This window comes from Ceratotherium simum, chromosome 13 (genome assembly GCF_057802395.1).
Source record: "Ceratotherium simum simum isolate JZ-2026a chromosome 13, ASM5780239v1, whole genome shotgun sequence".
Classification (NCBI taxonomy): domain Eukaryota; kingdom Metazoa; phylum Chordata; class Mammalia; order Perissodactyla; family Rhinocerotidae; genus Ceratotherium; species Ceratotherium simum.
This window is the reverse complement of record NC_141912.1, coordinates 37,266,455-37,293,144: the sequence shown is the minus strand read 5'-3', so window position 1 is coordinate 37,293,144 and position 26,690 is coordinate 37,266,455. Positions and strand designations below refer to the sequence as shown.

Below are 26,690 nucleotides of genomic sequence, written 5' to 3'. Positions count from 1 at the left end.
AAATAAGGTAAATAAAAAATGATTAAATGATAGCTCCTACCCAGCTTAAGAAATAAAATTTCATTACCATACAGCTGATACCCATGTGTACTCCTTTGATCATATCCCTATATTATAGTTCCCCTGTAGAATTAATAATCCTATATTTCTCTTGTTGTTGTTGTTGTTTCATTATTTTTCTCAGCTTTTTTATTGAGATATAATTGACATATAATATTGTGTAAGTTTAAGATGTGCAACATATTGATTTATACTAGTTCTGCATTTCTTTATATTTTAACTATATATTGGCCATTTTTTATGTTTTTTAAATTTGACTGAAGCAATATACTGTATATATTCTGTAACTTGCTATTTTCATTCCATCTTATGTATGTACAGTTCATTCATGCCAATGCATGTAGCTCATTCATTTTCGCTGTTGGGTGTGCTATTTCATTGTATCAGAATACCATATCTTACTTTCCATTCTCCTCTAGATGGACATTTAGTTTCCTGCCTTTGGTTATTACAAACAGTGCTGCTGTGAACATGATTGCACATGCTTCTTTTAGGGCTTTCATAGCAGCATGATTCATAATAGCCAAAAAGTGTGAACAACCCAAATGTCCATCACCTGATGAATGTGGATAAATAAAATGTGGTGTATCCATATAATGGAATATTATTCGGCCATAAAAAGGAATGAAGTACTGATACATCCTACAACTTGGATGAGCCTTGAAAACATTACGCTAAGGGAAAGAAGTCAGTCATAGAAGACCACATATTGTGTCATTCCATTTATATGAAATGTCCAGAATAGGCATATTCATAGAGACAGAAAGTAGATTAGTGGTTTCCAGAGTCTGGGGGAAAGATATAATGGTGAGTAACTACTGATGGGTTTGGGTTTTGGGGGGAAGTGATTAAAATATTCTAAATTTAGATTGTGGTGAGATTGCACAACGCTGTGAATATACTAAAACCACTGAATTATACACTTTAGAATGGTGAACTTACGGCAGTTCACCAATTATATCTCACTACAGAAGTTACAAATAATTTCTAGGACAGTGTTTTTCAAACCCAACCCACTAGTAGGTTATAAACAAATTTAGAGGGTCAGTAATAGACTTTGTAAAAAAAAAAAAAAAAAGAGTGGGGAGCTTATATAGCTAATTTGAATATATAAATTTATGAAACATTTAAGTGAAAGCTCATAAGTAACATATTCTTTATGGTGACTATGAGTATATAGTATTGCCCACAAAAGACTCAGTAAATTTTTGTTTGATAACTTAGGTTTTGCTATTTATTTGGGTGATTAGTGATTGGGGTGAAGGATGGTTAGGAATGAGGATTATACCAGAAATGGAATCTGAGTTGAAAGGATCCTTGGAAATAAGAGGAAACTCTTAGACTAATTAGGCTTTTATTATCTCTCTGTTCACACTCTGGAGTTTCTGTGTCAAGTCTAGCTTGGAAATATAAGAAGAGCAAAACTGTTAAGCTTTTGTGCTGCCGTCTGCCTTCCTCCCAGACTTGCCTTGGCTCCATTCCGTACCCTAGCCATGTATATTCCTATTTCTAACAAAACTGGTGTTTTGATCAGATTATAAATTATTTGACTTCTTGAAAGCATACTGCTTATTAAAATTCGATCTGTTGTCCATTTCAGTTTATATTAGAGGTTTTGTAGATATACTGTGTTAAATTTGATGTGCTTTGCAAAGAGCTTTAAAGTGCTGACATAATTTTTTCTTCTGAACATGAATAGCAAATACTTGAAACATGAAATAGGTATGAAGAGTTTAAAAGCAAAGACTGAAACTATTTGAGAACTCTCCTTTTTTGTTCTAGGAAGAATGGTTTTTAGTTCCTCATGTTAATAAGCTGAAATTTCTTTCTGTAGCATTTCTTCAGATTTTTTTTTCTCCCGAGGAAGATTCACCCTGAGCTAACATCCGTGCCAGTCTTCCTCTATTTTTTAGTATGTGGGTTACCACCACAACATGGCCGCTAACAGAGTGGTGTAGGTGGGTGCCTGGGAGCCTAACCCAGGCCGCCGAAGCGAAGCGTGTTGAACTTCACTAGACCCCCAGGGTTGGCCCTCAGATTTTTTATACTACTTTCTTTTAACATCTATCAATCAAAGTTACAGTGATTTTGAATTCTTTAATCATTTCATCATCTTATCATCCTCATTATCTAATAGTAACTATCTCTGTTTCCTCAAAATTGCTCTTTTCTTTTTGTTTTTGGTTTTTGTCTTTTCCTGACAGAGGCTTTTTTTCAATTGTCTGATGTTCCTTGATAGACATCAAACATGGGCAGTTTGAGAAAGCCAAGACAGTGCAAGGATGAAAAGAAAACTTAAAATTATAAATTGTATCCTTAAGATAAAAGAAGACAGTACATCATTGAAACAATGCAGGAGTCTGTAAAAAAGGAATGTTCAAGAGCAAAAAAAAAGTGTGGGAAATTAAAAATAAGGTAGAAATTGAAAAGACAACACAAGTTAGGAAGATAAATTTAAAAAAAGTAAAGCTATAGAAAACAAGAGAAAATATAAGAAAATTAATGAAGTTAGGTCAGAGGGTCCAGTATATGAAGAAAATAGTTCCAGAGAGAGTAGACAAAATGAAGGAGATTTACTTTTCAGTGATAAAATTTTCTCAGAACTGAATGAATCTCTATTTTGCAAGTACAAAGAAAGTACTTAGCGAGATGTATTTTTATTTCTTTCTTTCTTTTTTTTTTGTGAGGAAGATCAGCCCTGAGCTAACATCCAATGCCAATCCTCCTCTTTTTTGCTGAGGAAGACTGGCCCTGGGCTAACATGCATGCCCATCTTCCTCTACTTTACATGGGACGCCACCACACCATTGCTCAACAAGCAGTGCGTTGGTGCTCGCCCGGGATCCGAACCTGCGGACCTTTGAACCCAGGGCCACCGCAGCAGAGCACACACACTTAACTGCTGCGCCACCAGGCCGGCTCCGTGAGATGTATTTTTGAAAAGCCGTTCAGGAAATTTCAGAACATGGGGATTAAAGAGAAGATCCAAAAAAAAAAGAAAGAAAACAAAACCACCTTCCAGGGAGAAAAACAAGCCCTATTTCAAGGCTCAGAAATCAAAAGGCGTTGATTGGACTTGTCGACAGCACTACTGAAAGTTAGAAGGCAACAGAGCGATGAAAATGAAGGCATAAATCAAGAGAGAAGAAGACTATGGGATTCAGGAGACAAGAATTCCAACACAGAAAGAGATGATTGAGCACTTAAGGCATTATGTATATATTTAAAATTAATACTTAAATATAAATTAAGTATATTTTTTAAATCAGATTTAAAAGTTAAAAAGTAGGATTTTTTTTTTCCTTAGATAATCTATTTCTCTATTGATTTAGAATAAGAAGAGATTTTCTTCTGTACTAATACATGTCACAGTGGAGACTTGTATTTCACATTGTGACTTGCAATTTATAATTCATCTTGAATCCTTTAACTGTGAATGATACTTAATAATGTTCACTTTTATAACTAAACACAACTCTTTGCCAATATACTTCCAAAAATGTTTCAAATCTTTAAAAAATAAATGTTTTTAACATTACTACTCCCATGATATTTGTGGAATTCTAATATTCCAGCATTTTCATGCCTGGTTTTCACTACTTATATTTCACTGCTTTTCAGAAATTTCACAATTGTAGTTCTTACAATCAAATTATAATTTTAACTGAAAAAGGCAACAAGTTTGAAATCAGAGAATCTGTTTTAGAAATCCATCTTAATTTTAAATTTGGGAATATTCATTCAGACTCGTTATTTCCATTTAGGAAAGTGGGCCAAGTAGTTCCTTATTGAATAAATAAGACATATCTTTCAGACATGTTTTCACTAAGAATGAGCACATTTAATCATGCAGTTTTATAACTGCTTTCATATTCCCTACAGGACAAAAATGTACCAAGAATTGAGGCAAGTTGGAATGGCCACCAAAAATCTAAATCTGAATCATTAGTCATGCTTGCCAAGGTATTTCTTTGTCTCAATAGCCCATGTAACTGGTTTCGCTATTAAAATTTTTCTATTAAATTGAATCTTTTGGAAAAACAATCTGATGAAACAGATTGATGAAAAAAGATAAATAAAATATTGAAAAATGGGATTAAAATTCCTTTTCCTACAACTGCTGAAAGGAGTGCTGTGTACCCTGCTTCCTTTGCTTCAAGTTTTATAAAGCAGGCAGCTAATAAGAGTCAGAACCTGAATGCAAATCCAAGTCTTTCTGCCTCCTGAACTTCTCAGAGCACAAAAATTTTGATATAACTAATTGATGGCATGTGGAGAAAGGAATCAATAAAAAACTTTTAATGCATTATAAAATGAGATATCATTTTAACTATCAAATAAGCTAAGTTTTCTGACCTTGGTAATACTTAAATACTGGAAGCCCATATGTGGCTGGAGATGTGACTCTCTTAGTACAACCTTTTTTTTTTTTATAATTTTATTTATTTATTTTTCCCCCAAAGCCCCAGTAGATAGTTGTATGTCATAGCTGCACATCCTTCTAGTTGCTGCATGTGGGACGCGGCCTCAGCATGGCCGGAGAAGTGGTGCGTCGGTGCGCGCCAGGGATCCGAACCCGAGCCACCAGCAGCGGAGCGCACGCACTTAACCGCTAAGCCACGGGGCCAGCCTTCTTAGTACAACCTTTTAGAAGACTCATACTACATAATAATCCTAATAACTGTTCATGGCCACAGACTGGAAGGAAATAATGTTAATTTGTGCAGAGTAGAGGTATTTTAAAACAGCATAATTATTTTCCCAATTTTCTACATTTAACATGTTATTTTTATAAATAGGGAGAATGTTTCTATCCTTACCTGGTAGTTTAGGGAAATAATTCTAAATACAGAATAAAGGTTATCCAAAAATACTCAACAGTTTTATTTTTAATAGTGAAAAATTAGAAACAAGTTAAATGTCTAGCCGTGCAGAATGTGCCAAAGTAAAAGGTAATACTTCTAAGGGAAACATGTAAGATTGAAGAGATTGCATAGGAATAAGGAAAAAAGTTTACAATATACTAGGAAAAGCAGGATACAACTTTGTTTATATAGTATATGATTACAGATATATATTTTTATAAGAATACTGGGAGAAAATCTAATCGTTTTATCAGCAATTATGTTTGGATATTGAGATTCAAGTAATTGCTTCTCTTTGTACTTTTATATATTTTCCAGATTTTATTTAATCATGTACTGACTTTTTAAAAAGTAGTATTTTCCTAACATGAGGTAAAGTGATAGCTAATTTTTTCCTAGGCTGCCACTAGATAATATTTTGTTCATATTATCTGTTAAGTGGGGAGACATTTTGATAATGATGTTTTCTTAAAGTCTTATTTTCTTCTGTCCATATGAAATGAACATGTTTGTATTATTTCTTAGATCTGAAGCTCAGCACCGAGGCTCTGCGCCACACTCTGAGAGTGATCTACCAGAACAAGAAGAGGAGATTCTGGGATCTGATGATGATGAGCAGGAAGATCCCAATGATTATTGTAAAGGTAAGGCTTTCTAAGGAGATGCTAAGTGAGACGTGTTCCATGTATATGCAGTTTCTCATTTGAATGCTTGGTCTATCAGTGTAAAGAGTTTTGATCCATTGTTTATTGCATCCTTTTCTGTAAGTATAGGAAATAGTATTTCCTCTTAGTTTGACTTAATTTATTAAAGCTTAGTTTTATTAAATATGTTTTTACCCCCTTTTCTCCTTAAAAATGACAGTGCATGTTAACCTTAGAAAATTTCAGAAATATGTTAAACAAAAAGAAAATAAAAGCCATCTGTAATGCTATCACCCAGAAGCAACCAATGATAAGATTTGGTATGTAGACTTTTGAAAAACACCTTTTCATTACGTTTTTCTCATAGTGATGATTGCTAAGATAAGTAAAACTGAAATTACAGATATTTATAGATACTCTTCTTTTTCTCAGCAGGCAAAGATAGATGTTAAAATATCTTGATTCCTGCCACTGTTAGCAGCCTTTTCAGGCCTTCCTGGTTTTTGTTTTGTTTTGTTGTGTTTTAGAGAAGCAAATCCTCTGTTTTCTTTTTTTTTTTTTAAGTTAAATAAATGGAATTCATTAATCTCCCTCCTAAAAAACATCCTGAGACTGCAGCTATAAACAGATTTATATGTTTAAATCTATTGGATTATTGAGGGGCAAGAATATTGTGATACATAATCTTATTTTTGTTTGAGGATAACTTATATTTTTATATAACTATTGGTTGTTGTACAGAGCATCACTTGCTCACTCTAAATCATTAATCCTATTCTCTAAGATTTTTTTTTGGTAACATGAGCTCAATAATACTGTGTGGCTTATTTGACTTAAAATTTTCTTCTGTTGAATTGACTGTATAGAGAAACCATTTTTATTTGATAAAAGGTTGATATTTCTTACTACTTAAGTGACTATTTCCCTGCTGTTGTTTCTTCTAGGAGGTTATCATCTTGTGAAAATTGGAGATCTGTTCAATGGGAGATATCATGTGATCCGAAAGTTGGGCTGGGGACACTTTTCAACAGTGTGGTTATCATGGGATATTCAGTAAGTTTTAGTGGGCCTGCAACAGAATTAGTTAGGTGATGCCTAAATGTTTTTGTCTGATTTTCCAGAGATTATCCAGCCTTTAGTCTAGCTCCAGACTGATGTCTTGATCAGAATTTTGTTGTTGATAATCTTTATGTTCTTGGGCAAATGACTACTCTGTTGAAGAAGCACCTTAGAGAAAAAGATTGATTAAATTAGTAAGGTGCTCGGAACTCCCAAATTCAAAGCATTACAAATATTCAATGAAAGTATATATTGGTGTATAAATTTATAGTTTTTCTCACTGGAATAGAGTTAAATTTTTGGATGATGTCCTAGACCAACCTATGTGAAATTATTTTCTTATATTTTGTTTTGGTAACAGATTTGCTGAGCCATACAGTCTAAAACTTTTCTCTACATAAAAATCACAGGCAATTAACATTGGATGTTTACCTAAAAGTGTACGATCTATCTTTGATGAGATAGTAATTGCTGTCTATGAACTTTATTTTTTATCAGTTTGTTTTCACCCAAGTATTTCTTCTGGCTTCCTATAGGAAAGTATTAGAGCTTCTAACCTTTTAGCTTTTGCCATGTAGATATACAGGATAGTTCTGATTTGGTGGAATTTTCCCTCTTATTTGTCCCCATTCATAGTTTTACTTGGATTCAGGAAGACATTCAGAAGGTAGATTTTAACTTAGAGAAAATGTTTGGTGACTACATTACCTGAAAACAGATTTTCTTCTTTCTGTAAATTAAATCTGGCCAGTTAGTGCCATTAACAGGTACAGGTGATCCCAAAGAAGCAGCCTATTTTTGAGTACAGGGAAACATGAAATCAATATTTGTACTTTTGTCACTGTCTCCCAGTTATAGCTAAATCTTAGCTTCCTATAAAGTAAAGGTAGGACATTTAGTCTTACTTGGCTGTGTTTGGTTCTTAGGGGGAAGAAGTTTGTGGCAATGAAAGTAGTTAAAAGTGCTGAACATTATACTGAAACAGCCCTAGATGAAATCCGGTTGCTGAAATCAGTGAGTATTAGATCATATGTGTGAACTGCAAAGCATTATAAATAAAGTTTTATTGAATTAAGACATACCAAATGTAGACTCTTTAGCATGAATTATTTTTACTATAAAATTCTAACATCCTTAAAGAGGTAGAAGAAGATGACAATATTTACACATTCTGTGCCTGTGTTAGGGAACTCGTGGAATATGCCGTGGTGGGAATTCTCCCTACATGCACACTGAAAAAAACTTTCAAATAATCAAAAATGTTTATTGAGCATGTTTTATATACCAGATAACACAAAGAATGGGTTTTTTTCTTACCATGGTTAAAAGGAAAGTTGTATGAATAAATATATAACATCTATTTTATGTTTTAAAATGTTGTAAAAATATATAATAAAAAAATAAACACTATTTATTAATTCCCTTTGTACTTGGAAACTAGGTAAATTTTATCAAAAACTCATTTTGTTTTGTTGTAAATTAGGAAGATATCAGTGTAGTAGAAGGAGCTTAAATTCAGAGTTAGAAAACCTAGCTTTTAGGACCAGCTCTATCCCAATATATCCTCCAACTCGCCATTTTTTTTCTTTTGAGGCTTAGATTCTTCATTTGTAAAATGAATATGTTAGACCAGGAGGGCTCTAAGGAAGTACTTTTCAAAGCGCCAGTCTGTGACAAGATAAGGAGCTCATGCCCAAAAGTAAATCAATATACTGCTTCCTTCATTGAGAAAATTTTTCTATAAAAAAAAGATGTCAGCTGAATAAACAGTGTGGTTAGTGATGTAGTTGATTTGCATCCTGCAAAAGTTCCTTAATTCTTCATGGCCTGGTAACCAGCAGTTAATTTGGGAGTCACACTTGGAGTAGCAAAAATGGTCAAATCAGAACAATAGTCTTTGTTGGTTGTTTCCTTTTGTGAACTGCTTATTTAAGTTCTTTGCCTATTTGAGTTATTAAAATTTTAGTGTGTTTTTCTCATATATTTGTATGGACTCTTTCTTGGAGTGATTAATCCTTTGTTATATTTGCTACAGGTATTCCCTCCTCCAACATTTTGCTTATTTCCATGCTTTCCGTTTTGCTAAATTCTCTCTTCCCCACTGTAGGTTCGCAATTCAGACCCTAATGATCCAAATAGAGAAATGGTTGTTCAACTACTAGATGACTTTAAAATATCAGGAGTTAATGGAACACGTATCCTTTTAAGAATCTATTTGAAAGTAAATCATGAAATAATTTATCCCAAAAAAGGAACCAGATTTGTGCAAATAGTATTGGTCTCTTTTCTCAAGGCAAATTATAATTGAATTACTTTCTTTGATTGTAAACTTCTGAACACAGACGTGAATCATGTCTATCTTGGTATGTTGTGATTTTTCAGGGTATTGCTTTAGGCTTTTTCTCCTTTTCAGGCAAATTAAACCAAAATCAGAGGAAAACTTTTTTAGAAAATAGCCTTGTATTACTAAGTAAAGGTTCTATGATTTTTATTAATTAGCACAGAAATTTTAATGGAAGTAATTTTTCATGATAAATACTGGGTTAAACAAGAATTTAATGCATTTTATTATCTACCAGGCCTCAACATTGAAGAGGCTGTGCATGTGGGTTATGCTTAGAATCTAAACAGGTGTGTTTGTTCACATTCTATCATAGTGAGAAAACTGACTTGTTTTATGTTTTTATCCAGATTCTTAGAATTTTAGAGTTGGAAGGAGCCTTAGCTGGTTTTTGTCATAAGTTCATATCAGAGTGCCATGCAATGAGCTAATTGAAAGGTTGTTGAAACAACTATGCTTATAAAGGCCTATCAGATTTTTCAGAGAAAAAGATGAAGTAGAATCTCACTCAGTTTGGAGAGTCTAAAACTACCTGTTCATAAACTATTTAAAAATGTATAAGGAAAGACATTTCCCATATCATTCTACTTTCTCTGCATGTTTAGCTTCTCTTAACTAGCATTCTTAATTGCTAGTGATGATCTTTTTTTTTTTTTTTTTTTTTTGATGAGGAAGATTAGCCCTGAGCTAACATCCGTTGCCAATCCTCTTCTTTTTGCCGAGGAAGATTGGCACTGGGCTAACATCCGTGTCCATCTTCCTCTACTTTATATGGGACGCTGCCACAGCATGGCTTGACAAGCAGTGCATCAGTCTGTGCCTGGGATCCAATTCTGCGAACCCTGGCTGCTGAAGCGGAATGGCGAACTTAACCGCTATGCCACTGGGCTGGCCCCAGTGGTGATCTTTTTTTACGGAGGCAGGCTGCATATGGCTCTGTAGTATCATGTGGACTGTGATTAGAGATTTGAACAGAGAAGCAAGAAGAGAGGATGAGAAAGGAGAGAGAACAGGTGATAATGTGAAAAGATTTTGTCTATCATTCTGAAGTTAGTTGTGAGTTCTTTCCTTGCAGAAGTACAAATCACATATCCCCAATCTCTAAGGAAAACTGCTACAAGAATCATCCCATTTAGAACAGCATCTTGTGTCTATTGTGGTCACTTTGTAGATGGCTTGCTGTGTGTTTATGTGCATGTGTTTTCAAAGTATTAAGAAGAAGGCTAACCAAAAAATAACATGCACAGGATGTCATGATAGCTATTAGATTCAGTTTCCCTGTTATTTGATCTTTTAATGTTTGTCATTGTGCCAAATTTCTCTACTAATTTGGGAAGGTTACAAATAAAACTGCAGAAATATTCTAGATAGTCTCCTTGTTAATGCTGAATACCTTTATTTGACCCTAAGCAAGGAGACTTTTTTCTTTAACTATTGAACTATCTTAGTAGATTTGAATTTCAAGTTCCAAGATATTTTCCAAACATTAACTAGATGTAGTTTCTATCCGCTGAGTCCCTGTTTCATTCATTTCTCCCTTTGTCCTTAGCCATTTCTTTGTGCCCTTCCTCCTACTTGTCCCCCAGCTATCTTGGCTACTGCATTATTTGCTGCTACTAGAGATTGAAAAGGATAAAATGCAGAGCACTGAGTTAAGGGTTAATGGTTATATTACTCTACTGCCCCTCATCTCTTTTCACAACACAGGCATACCTGCATGGAGCTATCTGTATTTTTCTTTGTATCTGAGCATACTGCTTTTTGTCTGGAGCGCTGTCCTTTCTTGTATTGAAATATAAAGGACCGTGAACTAGAAAGTTGGTTATTCTGGAGACTTCAATATAAATCGGTTCATTCTACTTCCATGTGTGGTGAGGGGAGTAGAGTGCTTCAGAAGGGACGGCTGGTCTATGTGTAGTATTGATGTTAGCCATTGAATGTCATTGGCCACCTATGTCACCTACTATGTCTTTAGGATACTGTTTTGTAAAACGTTGTCAAGTTGTAATGCTTCTCTCAAGGAATAAAAGTTAAGATTGAAGCTAGGAACATACGAGAATAACTTAAAAATTCTGTTTTCTGTTTTTGTTTTTAAGCAATCTGCATTTTTAAAAATCATGTTTTGGTATATTTCATATATACAAACATAGAATAGTTTAATGAATCACTACAGATCCATTACCCATTTCGGGAGTTTTCACCTCATAGCCAATCTTGTTTTGTCTAAAGCTTCTGAGAATTTGTGGCCAATCTTAGATACATTATTTCGTCCATAAGTATTTTAAAATGTATCTCCAAAAGACCAAGGACTCTTTTAAAATATAACCTCAACACAATTATTATACTTAAAAAAGTTGGGACCAATTTCTGAGTCATCCAGTATCTAATCAGTATTTCAGTCTCTCCAAATGTCTCATACTTTTTTTTTTATTTTAGTTTTTTTATTCTTATTTGAGTCAGGATCCACATCAGGTCTTTGACAGTTTCTTTATTATTTGGCACATCAAGATGTTCCACACTCATCTTGTACATTTCATTTCCTGTCCCAAACTTGGAATCAGCCATTTCTCTAAGAAGCCCTAATTCCTCTTATTGGGAAATGGAGAACAGAATCTAAGCACTAGGAGTACACTTTGCTGCTGGGTTGATTTATTGCCATTACTTTTATGATTTGTTGATCCATTGCAAAGCAGATACCTTCATTTCCTTCCTCCTCTCCCTTTTTTTGGGTCGCTTGAAGTTGCCCCTGCAGCTTACTCTTGTGGATGGGTGGGTTTGTTTGTTTGCTTGGATTATTTTTTCTCTGTGTGTTTCATTTTGGATAGTTTCTATTGCTGTGCCTTCGTGTTCACTAATCGTTTTTATTCTGCAGTGCCTAATCTGCCATTTATCCCATCCAGTGTATTTTTCATTTCTCGCATTGTATTTTTCATCTCAGAAGTTCAATTTTGGTCTCTTTATTTTTTATATCTTCTATTTCTCTACTTTTCAACATATGAAATACAGCTATAACTGTTTAATTTCCTTGTCTGCTAATTCTAACATCTGTGTCAGTTCTGGGTCAGTTTTGAATGATTGATTATTCTCATTTTCAAGTACATTTTCCTGTATCTTTGCTGCCTGGTTGAGACATTGTGATTTTTGCCTTAGCTGCTGGATATTTTGTATTTTTATAAATCTTGAGCTTTGTCCTGGGATGTAATTATATTACTTGGAAACGGTTTGATCCTTTTTGGATTTTACTTTTCAGATTTTACTTTTTTACTTTATGATTTGTTAGGGGGGTCCAGAGCAGTGTTCAATCTAGAGCTAATCATTTCCTCTACTTAAGCAAGACCATCCTGAATGTCTACCCAATGCCCCATGACTATAAATTCTTCTAGTCTTTTTTTTTTTAATTGAGATATAATTGACATATACCATTGTATTAGTTTTGGGTGTACAACATAATGATTTGATATATGTATACATTGCAAAATGATTACCGCAGTAAGGTTAGTTAACATCCGTCACCACACAGTTACAATTTTTTTTCTTGTGATGCTACTCTCTTAGAAACTTTCAAACATACAATACGATGTGGTTAACTCTAGTCACCATGCTGTACCTTATATCCCCAGGACTTATTCATCTTATAACTGGAAGTTTGTACCTTTTGATTCAGCCATTTTCCTCACCCCCTACCTCTGGTAGCCACCAATCTGTTCTCTGTATCTATGAGTTGGGATTTTTTTGTCAGATTCCACATATATAAATGATATCATACAGTATTTGTCTTTCTCTCTCTGACTTATTTCACTTAGCATAATAATGCCCTCAAGATCTATCCATGTTGTCATACATGGCAGCATTTCCTTTTTTATAGCTGAATAATATTCCTGTGTGTGTGTGTGTGTGTGTGTGTGTGTGTGTGTGTGTGTCTACACACACACACACAACATCTTCTTTATCCATTCATCCATCGATAGACACTTAGGTTGTTTCCATGTCTTAACTATTGTAAATCATGCTGCAGTGAGCATGGGGTTGCAGATATCTTTTGGAGTTAGTGATTTCATTTCCTTCGGGTAAATATGCTAAGTGGAATTGCTGGATCATATGGTACTTCTACTTTTAGTCTTTTGAGGAACCTTCATACTGTTTTCCATAGTGGCTGCACTAATTTACATTCCCACCAATTGTGCACAAGGGTTCCCTTTTCTCCACATCCTTGCCAACACTTGTTATTTCTTCTCTTTTGGATGATAGCCATTTTAACAGATGTGAGGTGATATCTTATTGTGGTTTTTATTTGTATCTGCCTGATGACTGGTGATGTTGAGCACCTTTTCATGTACCTGTTGGCCATCTGTATGTCTTCTTTGGAAAAATGTCAGTTCGGATCCTCTGCTCATTTTTTAATCAGATTTCTTTTTTTCTATTGAGTTGTATGAGTTCTTTATGTATTTTGGGTATTAACTCCTTGTCAGATATATGGTTTGCAAATATTTTCTCCCATTCTGTAGGTTACCTTTTCATTTTGTTCATGATTTCCTTTGCTGCGCAGAACATTTTTAGTTTGATGTAGTCCCACTTGTTCATTTTTGCTTTTTGTTGCCATTGCTTTTAGTGTCAAATCCAAAAAATCATTGCGAAGACCAATGTCAAGGAGCTTACCGCCTGTTTTCTTTTAGGAGTTTTATGGTTTCAGGTCTTATATTGAAGTTGTTAGTCCATTTTGAGTTGATTTTTTTGGGTATACTGTAAAGATAGTAGTCCAGTTTCATTCTTTGGCATGTGGCTGTTCAGTTTTCAAATACCATTTATTGAAGAGACTGTCCTTTCTTTGTGTATTCTTGGCTTCTTTGTGGTAACTTAACTGACCGTATATGTGTGAATTGATTTCTGGCCCATGACTATGACTGAATTTTTCTAATCTTTTTGATGAAAACAGACATTGAGGAGACCTATGGGAACACCAGGTACTATTCTCTCTAATCCTTTCAGGTGATATTTTCCCCCTCTGTTTCTGCTAATTTCCTCATGTACTATGGTGATTGATACTTTGCTGAATACTTGAGGGGTCCCTCTGCAGATCTCCAGGGTTCTCTTTTTCTGCAACTGTCTCCTCTCTGGTACCTTGTTCTATGAACTATAGCTGCCTTGATCTCTCGAGACTGTCAACTCTAACTCAGGAGTCTGCCAGGAAAGTCTCAAGGCAGTAAGATGGGACACTTGTAGGGTTCAGCTCGTTTATTTCTCTTCTCTCGGATCGCTGCCTTCATTGTCTGATGTCCAGCATCTTTACATCTGTTGTTTTACGTATTTTGTCTGCTTTTGTTGTCGTTTCAATCAGGAGGGTAAATCCAGTCCCTGTTATTCCATCTTGGCTGAAGCAGAAATTCCTAGCTGTATGTTTAACTCTAAGAAATTACCAATTAGTTTTCCAAAGGGGTTATACCATTTTATACTTTGTGAGCATAATATGAGAGTTCTAATTGCTGCACATCCTCACCTACATTTGGTCATTAGTCTTTTTATTTTAATCATTCTAGGGAGTTTGAAATAGTATCTTGTAATTTTGATTTGTGTTTGCCTGAGGTAGTCATGTCCCTTTAATCTTCTTTAATTTAGAACAGTTCCTTCCTTTCATAGCATTGACTTTTTTTTTTTTTTTTTTTTTTAAGAATCCAGGCCAGTTGTTTTGTCCCTTAATTTGGATTTGTCTGATTGTTTCCTCACAATTAAGTTCAGATGAATCATTTTTGTCAGTTTTACTACATGGATGATGTTTTGTTCTTCTCAGTGTATTACATCAGAGGGCAAATGACATGAATTTGTGCTCACCATTGGTAGTGATGTCTTCTGGATTTCCCTGTTTAAAAGTATATTTATCTTTTTATAGTTAATAAGCAGTCTGTGGGGTGATAGCGTGACACTGTGACCATTCTTTTTCCCAATAGTCTTTTTGCTCAGTGGTTTTAGTATTCATTGATCCTGAATCAGTTATTCCTATAGTGATTGTAAAATGGTGATTTTCTTTTTCTGTCATACTTTGTATATTTATTACTTGACTTTTTCTCTAAAGAAGACATTTCCCTCCCCTCAACACACACTTATTTTAGTATCCGTTTGGACTCATTCTCTTAAATTCATAAGTTCACTCTTTAAAATGTTCTCAGCTTTGGCCAGTGGCATCCTCTTCATGCTGGTTCCTTTTTCCTCTTGACGTGTTCCCTTACTGTTGGCACGGCAAAGTGTTCCAGGTTTGCCCTGGATTTGGCTGTTTCTTCAAGGAACTCAAGTTTTCTTTTAGTGGAGAATCTTATTTAAAACAAAAGCCTGGGGACCGGCCCGGTGGCGCAAGCGGTAAGTGCGCGCCCTCTGCTGCGGCGGCCCCGGAGTTCACCGGTTCGGATCCCAGGCGTACACAGACGCACCGCTTGGCAAGCCATGCTGTGGCGGCGTCCCATATAAAGTAACGGAAGATGGGCGTGGATGTTAGCCCAGGCCAGTCTTCCTCAGCAAAAAAAGAGGAGGATTGGCAGATGTTAGCAAAGGGCTAATCTTCCTCACACACACACACACACAAAAACAAAACAAAAAGCCTGGACACTAGGTCATTATTACATATGTGTTTCCTGACTTTCCAGTTTATGTAGAAGCTTCTAGAGGTGGATGATAGCAGCATCTTACTACTAAAATCCCTGCAGTGCCCCACGCACTACTAGGCTCATAGAGTATTCTTGCTGTGTGGTGTGATTGGGATGTTCATGCATAAAGAGACCACATGATGGCACTAGAATCAAGATTAGTTTTATAAACTACAGAGCATAAATCAAGTCAGTTTTCTGTTTTAAAAAAATGTCGGATTTGCATTTTTGGGTTAAGTTTTGGTACATTGCTTTCTGTAGTTAAAGTGGAATTTATTTTCCCTTGCTTTGAGACTATGAGAGTAGGAGTTGTTACCCTGGACATTAATTTGGACATCAGGGAAGAGTCTAATCAGCAACTTGAGACTAGCGCTTTCACAAATTGCATGTATGTGTTTCCTTTTTCCTTTTACCACTATTTGAATGTGCATAGTTTTACCAATAAATCAGCCCCCTAGAATTTTCCATTTCTTGGATGTTTTCAGTGACTAAAGCATCAATTAACTTTGGAATTTCGGAATATTGGCAGCTAGATTTTTTTTTTTAGTCAAGCTCTATAACTTTTTATACTGAAAGAATAATACAGTAACAACTTCATTGGGGTAGAATACGTCTTGTCCCTTTCTTCTCTTGTGGCTCCTTTTTCCTCCTTAATGAACTCCTAGATATCTGCATGGTGTTTGAAGTTTTGGGGCATCATCTGCTCAAGTGGATCATCAAGTCCAACTATCAAGGGCTTCCGCTGCCTTGTGTCAAAAAAATTATTCAGCAAGTATGTATCAGTATGTATCTTAGTATTTTCTAGGTGGTGATTTTTTATGTTCTTAAAGTGTCAGGACTTTTCTATTTCCAATAGAATTTTTATTTTAAAAACTAGGATTTTCTAATTGTTAAAATTGTTTTATTCAGCCCGAGGGTGTATTATGTTTATTCTGTTTTTAAATGTTTTAGCGTTACCGTTTTTCCCCAGGTTCATCTCCTATAATAATTATTAGAGGAGAAGCTATGTGCAGTACCTCATTTTGGAAATTTGGAACCCTTACCCAAAAGTTCTGGTTGCAAATATTGATTATATATTAATGGAGAATTGTTATGTCAAATTATTACCATCTCTATATAACATTATTCATGGGCATTTTCTGATATTCTGAATAGCATTCAATATACAATAAAGAAGTTTACCATCAGGAAAATAATAATACTTCAAAGGGCAAATAATTTGTTTGGGTAATGTGTTTTGGGGTAAAGAGCTCCAAACTGGAAAACGAGAGACCTCAGTTCTTCATCAACAAGAAAATTTGAATGAAAAAATATCTAAATCTCTTTCATCACCTACATTTCAACACTTAAAGGGCATGTTGACCATTTATTCTCAGTCTTTATAATGTACTTAGTTAAAGAATTTCTCCAAATAGAATTAGCTTTGTAAAGCTTGGAAGACATTTTTATTATAAATAAACTCTTGCCTTTGTTTATAGTTTACGATTAATCTTTCTGGGGAAGTTTCTTGGGCTTAAAAAAATGCTTTATTGGGGCTGGCCCGGTGGCGCAAGCGGTTAAGTGTACGTGCTCCACTGCGGCGGCCCAGGGTTCGCCAGTTCGGATCCTGTGCACGCACCGACACACCGCTTGTTAAGCCATGCTGTGGCGGTGTCCCATGTAAAGTAGAGGAAGATGGGCACGGATGTTAGCCCAGGGCCAGTCTTCCTCAGCAAAAAAAAAAAAAAAAGAGGAGGATTGGCATTGGGTGTTAGCTCAGGGCTGGTCTTCCTCACACACACAAAAATGCTTTATTCTCTGTAGAAAACTACCATATCGTTTTTATATTTTTATTTTTGAAAATGTTGAGGCCAGCCCAGTGCCACAAGCGGTTAAATGCGCACGCTCCGCTGTGGCGGCCCAGGGTTCACGGGTTCGGATCCCGGGCGCACACTGAGGCACCGCTTGTCAAGCCATGCTGTGGTGGCATCCCATATAAAGTGGAGGAAGATAGGCGTGGATGTTAGCCCAGAGCCAGTCTTCCTCAGCAAAAAGAGGAGGATTGGCAGATGTTAGCTCAGGGCCGATCTTCCTCACAAAAAGTAAAGTAAAAATGTTGTATTATGATTTCTTCCTTTTCCAGAAAGACTTGTATTCTGTGTTTGCCAAGTCTACCCTTCTATTCTCATTCAGGTGTTACAGGGTCTGGATTATTTACACACCAAGTGCCGTATCATCCACACTGACATTAAACCAGAAAACATCTTGTTGTCAGTGAACGAGCAGTACATCCGAAGGCTGGCTGCAGAAGCCACAGAATGGCAGCGATCTGGAGCTCCTCCACCTTCCGGATCTGCAGGTATATTTGCTTTGGGGACTTTGCTGTCATTAGAAGTTAAGAGAAATTCCTATTTTTATTCTATTACAGGCAGTTAAGTAAAGCACCACTCATTCATTTAACAATAAGATACAGTAAGTACTTACATGTTAGAAATAGTCCCAGCCTTCAAAAGACTTTTTATTCTCAGTATTGCTCCTATGTGGGAAGAAGACTAGAGATTGTGTCTTTTAGGTACAGATAAGTTGTATATTATAAAAGCTGATTTATCTTGTTGTTTTAAAATGTCTTGTGATTTGATGGCTCTTTTTGATGTGTTTACCTCTTACCATGATCATGCATGCTCACTTATGGATCAGTCATTTGTGCAGGGGCAAGATAACATTGCTGTTAAGAGCTTGGGTATAAGCACTAGAGTGGACAGACCTGGTTTGAATCCTGGCTTCATCATTGGCTGGGTGACCTTGGGCAAGTCACTTGACTTCATTTTCCCTCATGCAGGAGTTATTGGGATTAAATTTCATGTTAAAGCAGTTAGTAGTGTGCCACACAGTATTATGTGCTAAATAAATGGTGACTACTATGATTATGGTGATTTTTTTCCATTTGAGGTAGAGATTTTAATTTTAGTAGTTTAATTATATTTGAGGAACTTTCTTGATCCTCAAGTTGAAATATCAGTTATCATAGGCTTCCTTTAAAAAGGAAGACTGAAGAAGGGGAAAATGAGTTATTCAATGGACATAGAGTTTCCTTTTTGCAAAATGAAACAGTTCAAAAATGTTACACAGCAATGTAAATATAGTTAACACTACTGAACTGTGAACTTAAGAATGATTAAGAGGGAAATTTTATATTAAGTGTTTTTTACCACAATTGAAAAAATTTTTTAAAAAGGAAGACTAAAGGGCCAGTCCGGTGGTGTAGTGGTTAAGTTCTCACGCTACACTTCAGCGGCCCAGGGTTCACAGGTTTGGATCCCGGGAGCAGAGCTACACACTGCTCATCAAGCCATGCTGTGGTGGCGTCCCATATACAAAATAAAGGACAGTGGGCACAGATGTTAGCTCAGCAACCATCTTCCTCAAGCAAAAAGAGGAAGATTGGCAACAGATGTTAGCTCAGAACCAATATTCCTCACTGGGGGAAAAAAAAACAAGACTGGCTTAACTAATATCCATAACGTGCTATATAACAACTATAGCTCATGATGCCACTCGTTCTTTACAACTGACAAGTGCCAAGGGGAAGAATTAGAGATGAGAGTCCTGAGTGGGGTTGAGGGAGTTGTTGCCTATCATTTTCTATTTTAAGCAGTACATGGGAATGGGATTTTAGCAGCATTAATAGTGGAACCAGAAATGGGGACTTGGCTCTTTGCATATATTGATGCTAACTGGAGAAGAATTTCATTTATTTAAACTTATTTTGTCTGGCAACTTCTGTATGCATTGTTCTTTTTAAAAAAGTAATGTTGCTTCTACGAAGTTGCTTAAAAACAGTAATTTTCTCTACAATATAAACTACATAAGACACTTCATTCTGGTAGGGTGTCTTATATGAGCCTTAGTTTATACTGCCTGCTGAATGCCGAGATTCTTACTTGGTTTTCTTTCCTTTTCAGTCAGTACTGCACCCCAGCCTAAACCAGTAAGTATAAGGCGTTTCTATATTTGATTCTGATCTATGGGCAATGGGCAGGGATTCTTCTGTTATGGTTGGGGTCAGTTTGTTTAGAGTTTGAAAACCCAATTAAAAAATATTCCTGCACTTCTTTAATTTTCTTCAATAAATTTCCATGCATCTTTAGCAGATGTGTTGTACTGGTGAGACTTCTATAAATTTGAGTGTCTCTGAGAGTACACCAGCCCCACAGACTGCTCAGAGGACCAAGATTTGTTGTTAATTTTGTTTTTGTTTGGTTTCATGAGAGTATTCGAATTTTTTAAGTTAAAGAAAAACTTAAATGCAATGAGGGAAATTTAATTAGGGAGTAATTAAAGTCTCCAACTGGGGGTAATAGATTAGCCACCTGAAGGCTCTATCTGTTTGTAATCTCCGCCCAGGCTGACAAAATGTCAAAGAATAAGAAGAAGAAATTGAAGAAGAAGCAGAAGCGCCAGGCAGAATTACTAGAGAAGCGAATGCAGGAAATTGAGGAAATGGAGAAAGAGTCGGGCCCTGGGCAAAAAAGACCAAACAAGCAAGAAGAATCAGAGAGTCCTGTTGAAAGACCCTTGAAAGAGAACCCACCTAATAAAATGACCCAAGAAAAACTTGGTATAAATAGAGCATCACGAAAATTACGTTATAGCAAACTTTAACATTAATTTATCATTGTTATAGAACATAGTGGTTTCATGCATACAACATTCGGGGGGTGTCCTTATACAATAAGAATACAGAACTTGTCATAAATATCAGACAGGTAATATTCAAATGTAATTTCTAACTTTCCTCAGAAAATACGCCATAGACTTCATTTAGCAATTGGGTAAGGATAAGAAGATCTTGTCCTTCCATAAATAGGTTTTAGATATTCAGTCATGTTTTTATGTTACCGTGTATAAATTCTAGAAAATGTTTTAATCTTGTGGAGAAATTTTTCTGTTCTTTCCCTCATGCACATACATCCTTTTTGTCTGTTTGTTCCTTAGAAGAGTCAAGTACCATTGACCAGGATCAAACACTTATGGAACGTGGTGTAGAGGGTGGTGCAGCAGAAATTAATTGCAATGGAGTAATTGAAATCGTTAATTATACTGAGAACAGTAATAAAGAAACATTGAGGCTTAAAGAGGATCTGCATAATGCTAACGACTGTGATGTCCAAAATTTGAAGCAGGAACCTAATTTCCTAAGCTCCCAAAATGGAGACAGCAGCACATCTCAAGAAACAGACTCTTGTACACCTATAACTTCTGAGGTGTCAGATACCATGATGTGCCAGTCTTCATCAAATGTAGACCAGTCATTCAGTGAACAGGACATCAGCCAACTTCAAGAAAGCATTCGGGCAGAGATACCCTGTGAAGATGAGCAAGAGCAAGAACATAATGGACCACTGGACAGCAAAGGTACTTGTGCAGGCGTACTTCTGCAGTACTCCTTCCCTGCATAACATATTCATGAATTTCTAGACTAAAATTAGCATTGTTTTTGTAAATACAGCTTTACAGCAGGTTTCCAATTTACCTTAAATGTGTAAATCTGTAGCTAACTTTGAATTTTATTGGTCATGTAGTGGGTGCAGAGCATTTCACCTTTTGCTATGAAGGCTGAGGTTTTAATTCTGAAAACTCAAGGTATTGGTGTACTGTTTTTATCTTAGAAAAGTTATCGTAGGTTGCCATTTGGAGGCCTGGGTGTGTTACCTCAAAGAGTTTTATTAACCTTTGGGCATTTCTATGTTCATTGAACAGTCATTGATAATGCCTGTTGTCTATAGGAAAATCCACTGCTGGACATTTTCTCGTTAATCCCCTTGAGCCAAAAAATGCAGAAAAACTCCAAGTGAAGATTGCTGATCTTGGAAATGCCTGTTGGGTGGTAAGTCATTATGTTTTGAAGTGACTGGGAATGAATGAAAATTTGGACTTTGTTGTGCTAAAAGAAGAAAACATATGAAATTCTATATCCAGATTGCCAGTTAACATTTTAGTGAATATTATTTCACTTTTTCTTTTAACCTTTTATTATGGAAAAGTTCAAATATATTTATAAATGTAGAAAGGATGGTATAATGAAACAGTCACCCCAACTCCAGGTACCTGTCACTCAGCTTCAGTAATGTCAACTCCTTGCCAATCCTTTTTTATCTATATTCTCATTCATTTTCATACTCTCAGTGCCTACGTTCATACTTTCCCCACTGTTTTCTTTTTTTTTTTTTTTTATAATTTTTTTTTTTTTCCCCCCCCAAAGCCCCAGTAGATAGTTGTATGTCATAGCTGCACATGCTTCTAGTTGCTGTATGTGGGACACGGCCTCAGCGTGGCTGGAGAAGCGGTGCGTCGGTGCGCACCCGGGATCCGAACCCGGGCCGCCCGCAGCAGAGCGCGCGCACCTAACCGCCAAGCCACGGGGCCGGCCCTCCCCACTGTTTTCAAAATTGCCATCTAACTTATTAACTATAACCTTTTAATTCACTTAATATAGTTTGGTGACTTGTCTTTGTCAACCAAAAATTTGTATCAAGTTCAATTGGCTGTGCAGTATTCACTAGAATGCTGTGACCTTACACATTTTTGACAGCTCTTTGTGATGAGCATCTTTGCTCGTGAATCTTTGTGTAGTTGTCCTTAAGACATATTGTAGACGTGAAATTGCTAAGTCAAAAGAGGGATGCTTTTCTTTAAAAGAACTTTTTGATGTAATGTGTCATATTAATACTGTTGTTTACCTAGATAAGAATGTTTTTTTGCATTATTTTTAATGGACATCTTTTTAAAATCTACAGTAGCATGATTTGCACATAAAGGACACTACTCAAAGGCCATATGCTTTGTAAACAGGAATGCTGAAGATTGTTGAGGCAAAAACTGAGCTGTTGAAAATCTACTTAAATAGGTTTTATGTTTATTTTTATACTTCAAATTCCCTATTCCACATGTCATCCTGTACCTAATGGTTCATACCCTAGTAGGACCTCACTTCCAATATTGATTCTACCATATTGTGATAACCTTTTAGAAAAAATGAAGTCAGAGCTTAGCGATGGCTGATAGGAATGTGGAAAAGCTTTTCAGGTAATTAAAATTAGTCTACCACGCCACCGTCTGGTCCCAGCCACCATATGTTTTCACCTGGATAACTGCAATAGCCTCCTCACTCTCTCCTTTTGCTGCCCTTGTCCCCTACAGACTTGTCTACACAGCTGTCACAGTGATCCTTCTAAATGTAAGTCAGGTCAAATATTCTGAAAACCTTGCCATGGCTTCCCTCAGAATGAATGCCAAAGTCCTTACTGTGTCCCATACACCACCAAGCAAAAAATACTTACTGTTTCTTCTGCCTGGAATTCTTTTCCCAAGATAATGTGTACAGCTCACTTCCTCATTTTCTTCAAGCTCCTGTTCAGATATCATCTTATCAGGGAGATCGTCCCCTCAACACCTAACATAAATAGCAGACCACCACTCTCCAAACCCTTACACCTTCATTATATTCATTCAGGTATTTCCTGTCTCTTCCTCTCCCCTCTCAGTTTTTTTTTTTCCTCCACAGCACTTATCACAATCTGATACTATATATTTGTTTGTTTAATATCCCTCTTCTTAGAACGTATGTCCCATCACAACAGAGATTTTTTTGTTCACTGCTGTATCTGCAGTACTTAGAACAGTGCCTGGTACATAGAACGTGCTCCATAAATATTTAAGTAAGTGAATTGTAGAGAAACATATTGGTTCTGTAACAAATACCACATGGTACAAACATGAAATGCTTGTTAGTTTTCTGCCCACACCATGTTTCAAGCTTTCATGCCTTTGTGTTTGGAACACCTTCCTCCATGCTTTCCTTACCCTTTCCATTTGGCACACTTATCTTTATTCTGGTACGATCTTTCCTGTCACTTTTACTACAACAGAATTAGTCTCTCTCTCTCTTTTCTTCAACTATTATGTGCACGTCATCTTTCTTTTTTTAACGTGTCTCTATGCTAAAATGACTTTACATTCTTTTTATCCATTCACTCATTGAGCAAACATAATGGCACATACTGTGACCTAGCACCAGGACACAGTGGTGAATTAGACATGAGTGTCCTGGCCTGCTGGATCCTGGTCAAATCACACATCTTATTGGTCTCTTCAGCACAGTGGTATCTGATATTCAGCAATGGAATTTTATATGATTTTAAAATAGCTTGATTTTTTTTAAGATATTATACTTTTGCTTATCTGTTATGCATGTGTATAGTTTAGAGACAGTTGTGTAGATTTTGATTCAAAAATCTATCCCTTCCCTTTGCCAATTTTTCATTCCCCACATAATAGTATTTACCTTCATATCATTAATAAATAACTTGGCTATGTTACTCCCAATTCTTTTTTTCAATTTTAGGTATTATTTCTTCCTTCTGGAACGTAGCACTCATTTACCACCACTGTACCCCTTCCCCATCTTCCCAATTTAATATGATTTTCGGCTAGGTGATCATTCCATGTTTCTATTAGTAGGACTCTAATGTTATCCTCAGCTGAACTGATGATATATTGTGTTATGATTCCTTTTCCCTTTCCGCCTAACACTAATGTTTCATTTGCTTAGTTGTCACTATACTACTTATCATTTAATTCAACCCACACTTTCACCCAGTGGTGTAAATACATACACTTTAAATCATACAGATACTGTGGCTATTTTTCAACTGCTTCCTAAAGAGCTCTATCCTGGAACCTGGAATTTTCTAAACTGTATTCATCTAAACTGTAAACTGTTGGGTTGCCCTGCAGGCCTGCTGCATTACTGCCATTTGGGATTTCCTTTCACCATCATCCTGGACTATTGTTTACTCTCTCTTTATATCCCATTTTCTGTCTCTCTGATCTTCTTTCTTGGTTTACTCCATCATTTTGTTTTGTTTTGTTTTGTTTTGTTTGGAGTACATACAGCCTGCAGTAGCTTCCTAAGAAAGGGTGTGCGAGTTGGGGTGGGGGTGGCCTGCTTGTCTGATCGTGTCTTTATTCTGCTTTCACACTCAGTTGGCTGCATGTAAAGTTCTAGGTTGAAAATCGTTTTCCCTTAGAATGTTTGTCATTGCTCTCTTGTCTTCTAGTTTCCTGTCTTGTTGCTGCTAAAGACCAGTGCCGTTCTGATTCTTGATCCTTTGTGTGAAAACTTTTGCCCCTGTGGATGTCTGTAGGATCATCATTTCACAGCAATATGCCTCACTAGGTCTGTTTTCATCCGTATGCATCCATAAGGGCTTAGTGTGCACTTTCAATAATGAAACTCTAGTTCTTTGGTTTTGACTCTTTCTTGATTTTTTTTTTTTTATTCTCTTCTCTTTGGTCTCTATTCTCTAGCTCTGAAATCTTGTTATTCAAATATTAGACCTCCTATGCAGATCTCTCATTTTCTTACCTTTCTCTCCTATTTTCTATCATTTTCCTTTTGTTTTCTGGGAGATTTCTCAACTTGTTCTTATAAGCCTTATTTTTTTCTTATTTCTCCTATTATATTTTTACTTTTTAAGAGTTCTTTGGTTCTCTGATTATCCCTCAGAAGATGTTGATTATTTTTCCATTTTCAACATTGTCTTCTTCCTATATGGTATCTGTTTAGGATCACTAAACAAAAGACTGTCTGACTGTATGAATGGAGTACTGGAAAGCTGTTTGAGAGCTCTGTGCCTGGGTGCATCTCGTTGACTGTTATTCAGTGTAGAATGATCTGTCTGGGCTGTTTTCATTTCATCCTTAGATGTCAGGATCTTTGGATCTTTCCTCTTGGATTGGTCGTATTTCCCACAGAAGACTTATAGTCTTCCTCAAATCTCCTACCCAGTGAGTAAATGCCTGGCTCCTAGTGTTCTGGGAGCTGAGTTAAGCAAGAAAACTGAGGCTTCAACACACAATTACATACAGTCACTTAATTTCACTGTTTTCAGAATGGTCCTCTCCCTTTGACTATGCGGGGCATCCTCCAGAGATCCTGTTTTACTCACTCCAAAGAAAACCTCTAATGGTCTGTTGGGCCAGGGAAGGGACTGTTAGACTGCATCGTGCCCTGTGTTCTGGAGCTCTTTTTCTTTAAAGGTATTTTAAAGCAGTATTCTCCTGTTGAATTCCTACCCTCACCCCTACTCCCAGAGATACCTGATACCACCAAGTCCTGAGCCTTTGAGGGGAGGAGTACGGTAGTATACCTCACACTGCTTCTTAGCTTTCACCAGTAGCTTATTATTTAGCTTTCTTGGATCCACTAAGACATTTACCAGTGATCTCTTTGCTTTCCAACTTCTACATTTTATTGCTCTGACTTCTTTACCAGTCTCTGTCTTTGTCAGTTTATGCTTTAAAAATTAATGCTGGATTCTCTACTGAAGTGGAGTTTGAGGAGTGAGTGGATATATGTGTGTGTATCCAATCCGCCTTCTTTACTTTTGCTGATTCTTGACCTCATTTATCATTTACAGCACCTTTGTAAGGCGGTACTGAGGCACAATGAGTAAAGACAACTCCCTTGAACAGCGTGTCCATTGTTCTAAATGTATCACCTGCAAGTACATTTCCACTTCAAACTCAGTATCTGAACCCACTGTTTTCTTATAAAACCACTTCCTTCTCTGAGTCTCTTCATCTCTGTTTTTGTCAACAGATAGCCAGCTCTTTAGGCCTCTGCCACAAAGTTCCTTTGGCTCTTCCTACTGTCTCCCACGTCTAGCCATTGAATTTTTAAATTCTCCTCATTCTTTCTGTGAATGTCCTTGGGTTTAAATCTTCCCTCTCCTAGTTCCACAACCATTGTTCAGGTTTTTATTACTAAGCCTAAATCTGGCTACCAACCAGAAGAAAATTACTGGAGTGGTGCTCTCAGGTGTCACATCAGTCTTCTTGTAGCACACTGTCCTATTCACTAACATGCCAGGTGGAATCTAAACTCTTTAACCAAGCAGTTAGCTGTATTTGGCTTTAGCAAACTTCTTTCTTTGCCTGTATTGATGTTCCCTTTACTTGGAGTACCTTTTTGCCCTTTTGTTTAGACTTAATCCAGTACCTTTTGGAGCTCTGGTCAATACTGGTTCACTACCTGAAGCTTTCTCTG

At 36.4% G+C, this 26,690-nt stretch overlaps 1 protein-coding gene across 1 annotated transcript in view; it reads left to right on the top strand.

Annotated features, from left to right (window-relative positions):
- Positions 1–26,690, top strand: part of SRPK1 (SRSF protein kinase 1) — a 74,204-nt gene that overhangs the window by 33,088 nt on the left and 14,426 nt on the right. Inside the window, 10 exon segments of the mRNA XM_087438513.1 lie at positions 5,451–5,569; positions 6,514–6,622; positions 7,555–7,642; positions 8,736–8,823; positions 16,267–16,373; positions 17,774–17,939; positions 19,543–19,568; positions 19,985–20,198; positions 20,576–20,995; positions 21,367–21,467. Coding sequence (XP_087294639.1) covers positions 5,451–5,569; positions 6,514–6,622; positions 7,555–7,642; positions 8,736–8,823; positions 16,267–16,373; positions 17,774–17,939; positions 19,543–19,568; positions 19,985–20,198; positions 20,576–20,995; positions 21,367–21,467 — 1,438 coding nt within the window.